Raw genomic sequence first — 11504 nt, 5'->3', positions numbered from 1 at the left:
TTTTGAACTGTTTCTCCTAGAAAAAAAAATATTTTTTTGTCCGATTACTCTCCTTAATTTTCTAAATGAACCCCATACATTATAACTGCACCCATTACAATAGCTGCCATCTTGGATAATGATGTTTACAGTTTAAAAGTTTCATGTCCTTCAAACTTTGTCCGATTTGCCCAAACAATGGCAAAAAAGAATCTCTAGACCAAACCGCACAGAAATGATAGTAAATAATTTTGATGTTTGCTTTTGTTTAAAAGTTACAGCATCACAAATTTAATGAGGTCGATGTGAAAACTGATTTGAGGCTGTATTTTGCAACCCTTTGTCCTATCGAAACAAAACTTGGAATGCTTCATGAGTACCATGGCCTGAGGGCACATACAAAGTTTTGTAACAGTGCCACCTGCGGGCCAAAATATGTCTCTTGCCTCAGGAAATATCTTTGCCACACAATGGGCTTGCCAACTGAGTGTATCAGTGTGTTAAAGCCCTGATTTGTAGTTTGAAAGGTTGTGTGTTCAATTCCCAGATGGATCAGTGTTAGAGTTGATGGTATATTTTACTGGAGCTCTTTGTATTTTGTTTACTGAATAGATGGTAACTGTTACTAGTCCACCTAGTAAATGAACAAAAAAAAAAAAAAAAACGTTTACAGAAATATAAACCAGAATGGGAGACAAAGAAACCATGGCTTGGTGAAGTCCGGGGAAATATGTATATGGAAAATTGTAAATAATGTAGGAGAGATTTTTCTGTAAGCCATGGCGGATTTTGCGATGTCAAACAACACGTGTCCACAGAGACTCATCGACGGAATGACAGACAGCAAAGGACCCAAGGAGCAATTTCAAGTTCTTTGGTGTCACCTGCCACCACATCACCAGAGGCTGATATGGTAGGCTACTGTTTCAAATGTCAAAATTTATTTCAAGATACACTCCAAAATCTGTCACCTGAGGATTTAGCTGTACCTGAACATGGATGCAGAAGAGCTGCAAGAGGAAGGAGATGTTCTAGAGGTTAATCTTCTCTTCTGCAATAATATTCTCTCCCTCTTTGAAGAGGTGGTGAAGAATCTTCAAAAAGATGCCACAACATCTGTTAATTTGTATGCCATCATGAAGTCTTTAATGCACAAGTTGATTCAGAGGAGAGATGATGAGTTCTATGGATATTTGACAAAACTGAAGCTCCCCCATCTGATACAATCACTGCCAAACAGGAGTTCAAAGCCTTCTACAGCACTGCCATCAGGTATGATAAGAAATGGTTTAACTTCTCTGAGGACAACTGGCTTTTTCACCTGAAAAAGCAGAGACACTTAACCTTATTCAAAAGCTACAAATCAACATGTGTCACTGCCAACCCCATTTTGGAGAAGCTGAGAGAACATGACCAGTGGCAGCATACAGACACAGCTTAAAAGTGGATGAAGGTTTTTCAAGCAGCAGATCTTCCAAACATACTGGCTTTAGTCTAATTTGTCCTGAGCATTCCATCATCCACATGCTACGTGGAGTGACTCAATGAACAGATGCTCTGTTGAACTCATGAAAAGCCAGCTACTTATCACCATGAACTTCAACACACCATGTTCTGAATTTTACAGAACTGTACTTGACAAACAAATCCTTGCTGCTGTGAGAAATTAGTGGGCTCTGAGAAGAAAAGAAAGAAAAATTTAAAATCGTATTTCTTTTTTTTTTGCACTTTTGTTTGCCCTGTTCATAAAAAATGTGAAACATAGAAGACAAAACATTTCTACATTTACTGTCAGTAATATTTCTACATACATGTCTACATTTAATCAGTTGCTGTGTTTATAAAAAAGAAGTTGATCTTATCAAAGCCTATTACATGTAGATTAACTTTTTAACAAGCTCAACTGTCATGTATAGTACATTAAAAATAAAAATGACAACATGCACTTAAAAGAACAATCTGAGACATTTATACACATACTGTATATATATATCAATCTTCAGAAACTGAAATGACATAAACTATGTGGTACAGTACAAATATTTTGAGTGTCCCTTATACTGTCCATTATTTTCCTATAAAGAACCAAGATTGTCCCTTATTTTCCTTTGCTGAAGTTGGCAAGCCTATTTAGAATGCTAATCGGTTAGCATGCTATCTGTTGGGTTTTCTATCTTATAAGGCTATCACAATGCCATCTAGGGCAACATTAGCTAAGCATGCTAATCGGTTAATATGGTAATCAGTTAGCATGCTAACCAACACATTTGTAAGGTTATTTGATAAAAATGATCTTCACCATTTTAAAATATACTTTTTTTTAAAATTCAAAACCTGATGAGTCTTGGTATTTTTCTTGAGCACCTGTTGCAATGTGGTACAGCAGTAGGATGCACAATATCAGTGTGCTTTGGAGCTGGTTGCTGGTATGAGACCGGCTTGAGGTAACTGGAAAAGTTAATTGCAAAATATGTCATGACTGGTTTGTTCTTTCTTTCTGTTGTGATATCAGCCAAATCAGCACACCACCATTTTACATAAATGTTTTATTCAAAACCTGCTGACTCTCAGCTTGGCATCTTGGAAACTTCTTTGGTGACATGTGAAGTCGTGTGGGGTTGCTATGTATGTCATATTCATGCAATGTGTTGTGATTACTATTGTGTAATGCTTGCTATATCTGAGATTTTGAATTGATACATGAATATAATTTGATCATGGTAACAGCTCTGCTCAGCTGTACTTCCACTAAGTTTAGTATGTCCCTTTGTTGACTGGCAGTGTAGTGTAGTGGATAGCACACTGAGCTCTAGAGTAGAAAGTTATGGGTTCAAATTTGTCTTGGGGTGATGTGAATTGTGCTTGCTCTGTGAGATCTTTGGGTTGTGTTTAGTGTTGTGCAATGGTTGCCATGCTGGTATTTTTTTTTAATGTCAGTTTTTTCCAGAGGGGTGAATTTGTTTTCTGCTTTAAAATTATTCTAAAGTTGGAATTATTTTGTTAAAGCTGTCCATAAAAGTGTTGTTGTAAAGAGCCCAGAATTTTGCTTTATTTTTGCTTTTTCAAGTTTTTAAACAGGGAAAGCTTATAAGCTCAGTAAAACTGCTCTCATGTTTGTGCATTTCAGCCAAAACTAAGCTGGTGGATGGCTTCAACTCTTGTTCTGGGAGAGTGGAGGTTTACCATCCATGGTGGTGGGGAACAGTGTGTGACAATGGCTGGGATGTATCAGATGCTGCAGTGGTGTGTAGAGAGATGGGCTGTGGAGATGTTATAGAGGCAAAGACTGGTGCTTATTTTGGACAAGGTTCAGGATCAATATGGATGGCTGATGTAAACTGTGTTGGAAATGAGTCAACACTGAGTGCCTGTGAATCTCGTAAATGGGGAGTGACTGACTGTGACCATTCAAAGGATGCTGGAGTCATCTGTCAGTGTAAGTTACTGATACTTAAATGAAATAAACAGCTTTGTGTATATGCCTTGTGTTGCCATGCATGTAAAAACGGAGGCTGGATTTATCCACCCTCCAAAACCATATGATTCTTTTTTTCCTTCAGTGGAATACAAATGGAGATATTTTGCAGAATGTCCAAGCTGCTACATATTTTACAAACAATAAAACTAGACAATAACCAGTGGTTGTCCAGCTCAAAAAAAAAAAAAAAGTACCAATAATTGCTGCCTTTTTTGTCTGTCGCCATTAGCCCATACCAGACTGATTAATGGCAGTAACTCTTGTTCTGGAAGAGTGGAGGTTTTCCATGATGGTGAGTGGGGAACAGTGTGTGATGACAGCTGGGATTGGAACGAGGCAGCAGTTGCATGTAGAGAGATGGGCTGTGGAGATGTTAAAGAGGCAAAATCTGGCTCATACTTTGGCCAGGGCACAGGGCAAGTATGGTTAAGTGGTTTACAGTGTTACAGCAGTGAATCTTCACTGAGAAACTGTAAATCAAGTGGATGGGAACAAAACACCTGTGGACACGAGAAAGATGCTGGAGTCATTTGTCAGCGTGAGTACCAAACTTTTTATGCAAAATGAACTACAGTATATGTTTTACATTCACAATGTTAATCTAAACATCTAAACAGGTAAAGGTCATCGGATAACTGATAACTGCTCTCATTGTGATATCTCTTATTTATGTGCATATCAGCCAAAGTTCAGCTGGTGAATGGCTTCAGCTCTTGTTCTGGGAGAGTGGAGGTTCTCCGTACAGTGGCAGTCTGGGGAACAGTGTGTGATAATGGCTGGGATGTATCAAATGCTGCAGTGGTGTGTAGAGAGATGGGCTGTGGAAGTGTTATAGAGGCAAAGACTGGTGCATATTTTGGACAAGGCTCAGGATCAATATGGATGACTGATGTAAACTGTGTTGGAAATGAGTTTACACTGAGCAGCTGTGTGTCCCGTAAATGGGGAGTGACTGACTGTGACCATTCAAAGGAGGCGGGAGTCATCTGTCAATGTGAGTTACTGATATTGAAATAAAATAAAAAGCTTTGTGTGTACTCTCTCTGAAGAATAAAACTTAAGGGTAGTTTAACCCGTGAAATGAAAAATTCTGTCCCCATTTTCTCACCATCATGTCATACCAAACCAGTTTGATTCTCTTTCATCTGTGGAATACAAAATGAAATGCTTGGCAGAATGTCCTAGCTGCTCGGCAAACTTTTTGACATGGAGTGCCCCCCTGATTAACCTAAAGTGTCACGCTGTCAGTTCTTGATGCATGAAAGGTTTGCACGCGCTGCACGAGTCTGTTGGGTATACTACGGTCTCGTCACATTTGAACTTTTTGTTTAGCCTCCCATTCATCTCATGAAAACACGCTGCTTGATCATGAGGAAGGAATATATCAAGATGTAGATTGGAATGCAGGTGTGGAATTTATATAAATAAAACAGTCTACTCTTTCGCTGTTGCTGACATGCCACTGATTACCCCTCGGCGTGTCATAAGTTGCCGGCCCCTGGTCTAACCCTTCCAGATTTTTATCTGACATATAACATGTCAGCGAATGAAATTAGACATAAAAACCAAAGATACTATTCTGTTATATGGACTGTTTTTGGCTGAATGATCACAATACATTTTTTTATTGATTGACTTGTTTCTTCATTCTGTGTGGCCATTAGCCCCAATTAGGTTGGTAAATGGTATCAACCGTTGTTCTGGGAGAGTGGAGATTTTCTATGATGGTGAGTGGGGAACAGTGTGTGATAACGGCTGGGATTTGAATGAGGCAACAGTGGCGTGTAGAGAGATGGGCTGTGGAGATTTTATAGAGCTAAACAGAGGCACATATTTTGGTCTGGGCACAGGACCAGTATGGTTAAGTGATTTACAATGTTACAGCAGTGAATCTACACTGAGAAACTGTAAATCAAGTGGATGGGGAAAAAGCAGCTGTGGACATGAGAACGATGTTGGAGTCATCTGTCAGTGTGAGTACCAAACCTTTTACATGAACAATATGTTTTGCAATCTTAATCTTAGCATGTTAGCAAAGAGAAGTGATCAGATTTCATCTACTGTTAACTGCTCTCATTGTGACATCTTTCTTTTTTGTGCATATCAGCCAGAACTAGGCTGGTGAATGGCTTCAGCTCTTGTTCTGGGAGAGTGGAGGTTCTCCGTAATGGAGTATGGGGAACAGTGTGTGATGATGGCTGGGATGTATCAGATGCTGCAGTGGTGTGTAGAGAGATGGGCTGTGGAAGTGTTATAGAGACAAAGACTGGTGCTTATTTTGGACAAGGTTCAGGATCAATATGGATGACTGATGTAAACTGTGTTGGAAATGAGTCTACACTGAGCAGCTGTCAGTCCCGTAAATGGGGAGTGACTGACTGTGACCACTCAAAGGAGGCTGGAGTCATCTGTCAGCGTAAGTTACTAATACTGTATTTAACTGGAATCAATAGCTTTTTCTACGTTCTTTCTTTCTGTCTTCTTCTTTTTTTTTAAATAGCCAAAAGATGGACTACAAACCACAAATTGTCAATTTTCATTGCATGGGGTCTTTTTGGTAGTTTCTTTTATTTTTTGTCTCCATTAGCTCTTATCAGGTTGGTGAATGGCAGTGAATATTGTTCTGGGAGAGTGGAGGTTCTCCATGATGGTCAGTGGGGAACAGTGTGTGATAATGGCTGGGATGTATCAGATGCTGCAGTGGTGTGTAGAGAGATGGGCTGTGGAGATGTTATAGCGGCAAATATTGGAGCTTATTTTGGCCAGGGATCAGGGCCAGTATGGATGAGTAATTTACAGTGTGATAAAACTGAATCTACCCTAAGAGATTGTACATCAAGTGGATGGGGAACAGGCAGCTGTGGACATGAGAAGGATGCAGGAATCGTCTGTAAACGTGAGTATGAAACCTGTCTCTAATATCAACAAATTAGCAACTTGTTTTAAATCTGTAATCTACTTGGCATAAGATGTACACGGTAACCATCTCCCCTCATTTGTGTGAGAAATAGATCGTGTTAGGCTAGTCAGTGGCATGGACTCTTGTACTGGACGAGTGGAGGTTCTACATGATGGTCAGTGGGGAACAGTGTGTGATGATGGCTGGGATCTATCAGATGCTACAGTGGTGTGTAGAGAGATGGGCTGTAATGATGCTTTAGAAGCAAAGACTGGCGCTTATTTTGGACAAGGCTCAGGGCCAGTATGGATGACTAATGTAAAGTGTGCTGAGACTGGATCTATATTGATGAACTGTCCATATGACTCGGGTTTACTCAGCTGTGGCCATGTGAAAGATGCCGGAGTCATCTGCGGATGTGAGTGCCAATATTAACATTTTATATAATATAGCCCCTGTGACTAAATTTTGAGTACATTTTTACATTATTCAAAACACCACCATGCCAGACAATGTGCCATGTACATAAAACCAATCACCACGCTCTCTCAGCAAGTCCAGGTACATAGACCAAACAACATTTTCCACAGAAAAAGAACAGACATTGCCTGTACATTTTTGTAGATACAGCTTGTTTTATGAGATCATGCTGCTTCTGTAATTGTTAAGAAAGTACATTATGACAGCATTATTTATATATATATATATATACATCATTCACATTTTCTGTCATTCACTTAGATGTTAAAACATTTCTGAGGATTAAGGTGAAGGCTGACTCTGGAGTCAACCCAAATGATCCTGCAATCATGAATCAAATTTTAGAAGAGGTGAGTGCTTTTCTTTGCTGCCATCTACTGGCTGTTCATGTTACTATTGGCTCTCTGTATGTTCATTTATTTTAATTTCATAGATGGGGAGGAAGCTACCAACAGATATGATTTCCCCACCCCAATGGAGAACTCAATCCAATGGAGAAGTCTTCCAGAAGGGAAATTTATTCGTACCCTGATAGGTTGCTAAAACTTAAATTTAGTTCATTTGAAATTATTAATTCAATAGTTCCACACAATAAAACTGCACAATGGTGTTGGTTCCACAGGTTATTGATGGAATGCAAAGACAAAACAAGCTCATATTATTTCACAATAAATATCACAATATTTCTAATCTGACCATGAAAACATTAAATGGATAATTATGTTACATGCTTTTTCTGTAGTAAGTTTTAGGTGCTTAATTTATCTTCAATATAAGCTAATGTTTAATGTTCTGATGTTTGTTTAGGTACTGATAAAGCTGTGTCCTAATTAGTTAACCAAGATTTATGTTAATAAGATGTTATGTATGTAGTTGTCTTAATATACCCTGTTGTAAATTGTCAATATTGTGTTTATAATTTTAGAATGTAAATGTATCAATATCATATTTGAATTAAATTAAATTAAATTCCATTCATATTTAATCTATAATAAGAGCTAATAATCATGTTGTTTGCAATACATTTAAATAAAATAAACCGTAAAAAATCTATCTAAGAAAAAATATATATTTTGGTGGTTGCCAATGCCAGCATAAGATGCAAACATCAGCCCAAGCTTTTTCTATTAGATAAATGTACAGCTACTATCTACTTGAATGGGAAAAGGCCAAAATTTACAAAACAGTTGGTCAATATTACGATCAAAGGACATATTTCAAATCAGCATTAAAATCTGTTAACGATCATGACTTATGCTGTTTTGTCTCAGATCACGCTAAAGATAACTATTTTTCAGACTGGACCAGCTAATGTGCATACGTGTGCTCAAGTTGACTGACTTATTGGCTCTTTTACCTGTAAGTTGGGACTTCCTTTTCTAAAAGCATCAAATCTGGTGTTTTCAGTTTCTCACATTCATTTTAAGTGCTCCACCTCTGGCTAAATACTCTCTGACTTAGCTCAGCCAAACATGTACCAATGTGGCATACATGACAGAAGCCAATCAAGTTATTGCATACTATATTAATAATGCAACAAATTACATTTAATACACACTGTGCATGTTTCTCAATTAAAGCATGCAAATCAAGCTCACTTTTTCTTTATCAGAACACAGAGAAGAGACACTACCTTGATGAGCATCCTTATTAACGGGTTAGTGTACCGTATTAAAACAGTTCTTCTAATTGCAGAGTGTGACGAGGAGGAGGGCGGGGCTGGGACGTGACTATGCACACCTGGCCCCCAATTAAACTTAAGCTTAAACAAAGACACACAGAACACAAAGCTTGTGACAACAGCTCGCGATGACAGCTCTCTCCACCCCAGGTGGACGGTAGTGGGTCCTCCAGCCCCGGAGAGATGGTCACACTCCTCCCCCTCTTTTCTCTCCTTTTTTTTCTCTACTATTTTTTTTCTGGGGGGGAAAAAGCAGCATGTCTCAGATCATCGGTGGCCAGCAGTGACGTCTCTGTCCCCAGGCGGACGGCCGCGGCTGCTCCTTGTATTGGCGAGTACACCACAACAGCGCATTCCTCCGCCTTCCCGGGTTTCGGCACCAATGTAACAGGGTTATGGTTGGGAAAGGAGGAGGCGGAACCGGCTGAACAGTCAAAATTAGAACAAAAAAAGAACTTAAACAAAAAGACACAGAGAACACAAACGCACACATGGCAGCTGCATGTGGCTCTATCTCCCGAACTGCCTCGTCCCACTGCACTTATCCCTCTCCTTGTCTAATTAGCCCGATTGGGGGCCAGGCATGCATAGACACAGCCCAGCCCCGTCCTCCTCCATGTCACAGTGTTTGTCAAAACATCCAAAATAATAAGTCTTTCCACACAGGACATAGTAGCATTATTGTGAAGCATGTGGGCTGTGAGAGATGACAACCACAAATGTTTGATGTTCTGGTGGCTGATATGTTAAACAAAAAATGATGCAAAAGAAAAGCTATTTGTGACATAGGAGAAAAACGAGCCCATAGTTTTGTAAATAATTTACAACAAGTTAATGATCTGAGACAAATAGGTTCTTGTATTAAGTGGAGAAAGTAACCTATCCTTATGCAAAAAAAGGGTGAGAACCAGTGTAATTACAGTTACCAGACAAAGCTCCAATTTGACATTTCACTAAAAACAGACCAAACAAAACAAAGCCTGAGACATGTGTTGACAACAACACTGATCAACCAGAACTTGACTAACTGATTTTAAGTCAGTTTTTTTCTGTTGAAATACTTTCTCCTATCCCAATTTGATAAGCAGATAAATTAGTAAGCCATTTATTGGTTGATTCCACAGTGGCACAATGCTCTAGTTGTTTGAACATCCTGATGAGCCAGACATAGCAATATTAGAGTTCTGGTCCATCAAACTGATTGTACCAGTTCTTGCCGGTATTCAAGAATAGGTGCCGGTTCTGTGACACAAATTGCGCATCATTAACGGTACAGTGTACCAGTGCATACCGGACCACTCCGAGCACTGTCGCTAAAACAAAATACGAATGAATATTAGTGTGCATGCAAGAAGAGCGCTCACAACTCGCAATTGGGGCTGTGTTTGTGTGTGTGAATGGTCAAAATTCCTGTCTTGAGATGAAAACTGTTGACATATGTCACTTTTTCACTGCACATTATATTTCGACTCGCCTCAACTCTACTCACTTTACTTTTCTGAGCTTGCATTTCCACTGCAGTTTAGTGCCTCCTCAGCGTGGGTGGGATTATAGGCTGATCGTCATAGTTGCGCCGCCTCTAGTTGCGCCGACATCATCTTAAACACGACACAAACTGACCAAAATAATAACACAACCAATAGCTGTTAGCTACTAGCTCATTGTGCTGCATAAAGCAGTTGTTGTATGGTGATTTTACACAAGTTTAACAGTTAAATTGGCCTGGTTGTTTTATAAGCAAGTTTCCAGTTGCTGGTCAACTAAATAAAGTGAAGCTTTCAAGCAGAGTATAGAGTTAACGTAACAAAACGTAAAAGGTAAAACGTAAAAAGTGCACTGTAAGTCACTTTGAATAAAAGCGTCTGCCAAATGCATAAGTGTAAATTTAAATGTTACTGCTATCGCTGTTACTAACTTTAAAACTAGCGGGTTGATGTCGCGTGTCAGATATCCAGTGACACTGGTAGTGACGTTTCTCCCTGACCAATCAGTGATCTGCAGGATTTTGACGTCACATTTAATATCGGCTCGGCTCGCTCGCGTGGAACCTCGACCAAGGTGTTACTAAAAAAAAATATCAGGTACCAGGTACTATCCACAGTGGAAAACCCCAAAAATCGAGCTGAGTTGTACTGTGCAGTGAAAAAGCCCCATTATTCCACATACATTAGTTGCAGAAGTACCATTTATTTAGATACATAACCCTGAAAACAAAGGGTAATAAACAGATGTCAATAGCTAGGTCACTTGTTTTATATGGCAGCTGAGATTCATTATGACATCAATGAGCTCATGTTTTGTGTGACAGACTTCCATCCTTTCAACATACAGTGTGGTGTTGGTATTTACACTCGTATACATTTCTGAGAGAGAGAAAAAATCTTTTAAGTGGCTCATCAGCACGAAACCGTTCTAATGGTGCAGTTTTCAGGGTTTGTCGCCCGATGTCAAGTTTCAACACATTCAAAATATATATATATAGGATAATAAAATGTCTATTTTTCCAGCCTGTTGTATTAGTTTTTATTTATCTCCCCTATTCATTTTAGGTACAGTTCCTATATTTTGTTATTTACAAAGCAAATATACTGTTTATCAAGTCTACTTTTATTACGTATCATATTTTAATGGAGATATAATTAATACAGCTGACTGTTACGTGAGCAAACAAGGTTGGAACATCAACCGTAACAAGATCAAATAAAAATTCATATATTTTTAACAATTCTGTGTACAAATTTGAAGGCTGTTTATTGGATCAATACAAGTAAACTTCATATTATGCGACTGTGCATTACTTTACGGAGAGCTTACAGCCTACAAGCTAAGTCTTGCATTAAGTACAGGTGGTGCGACTAAATTACAAACTTAGTTACAAACTTACTAGTAGTTACTAAGCCCTTAGTGTGAACTTTATGTCCTAACTTACATGAGACCTTACGCACAGCTGGTGCAACCTTACCCTAATCCACTGGACATTGGGACAC

The 11504-nt window shown here is 39.0% G+C and overlaps 1 protein-coding gene across 1 annotated transcript; it reads left to right on the top strand.

The window, feature by feature from the left end:
• The first annotated feature begins 974 nt into the window (after window positions 1-974).
• On the top strand, window positions 975-7368 carry LOC127637515 (deleted in malignant brain tumors 1 protein-like). The gene is made up of 10 exons (XM_052118603.1): window positions 975-1251; window positions 3107-3415; window positions 3687-3995; window positions 4140-4451; window positions 5122-5430; window positions 5565-5889; window positions 6019-6353; window positions 6463-6774; window positions 7098-7186; window positions 7270-7368. The coding sequence occupies exons 1-10, from the start codon at window positions 975-977 to the stop codon at window positions 7366-7368; spliced, it is 2676 nt and encodes an 891-aa protein (XP_051974563.1).
• Window positions 7369-11504: the final 4136 nt, after the last annotated feature.

The sequence above is a fragment of the Xyrauchen texanus genome, chromosome 45 (genome assembly GCF_025860055.1).
Source record: "Xyrauchen texanus isolate HMW12.3.18 chromosome 45, RBS_HiC_50CHRs, whole genome shotgun sequence".
Lineage (NCBI taxonomy): Eukaryota > Metazoa > Chordata > Actinopteri > Cypriniformes > Catostomidae > Xyrauchen > Xyrauchen texanus.
Note: the sequence above shows the minus strand (reverse complement) of the source record. Positions and strands in the feature narration are given on the sequence as shown.

Coding starts and splice junctions, on each gene's coding strand:
- LOC127637515 (XM_052118603.1), top strand. CDS start 975: ATGGATGCAGAAGAGCTGCAAGAGGAAGGAGATGTTCTAGAGGTTAAT. Junction 6,354..6,462: donor TGCAGGAATCGTCTGTAAAC/GTGAGTATGAAA, acceptor CATTTGTGTGAG/AAATAGATCGTGTTAGGCTA. Junction 7,187..7,269: donor TGAATCAAATTTTAGAAGAG/GTGAGTGCTTTT, acceptor TTAATTTCATAG/ATGGGGAGGAAGCTACCAAC.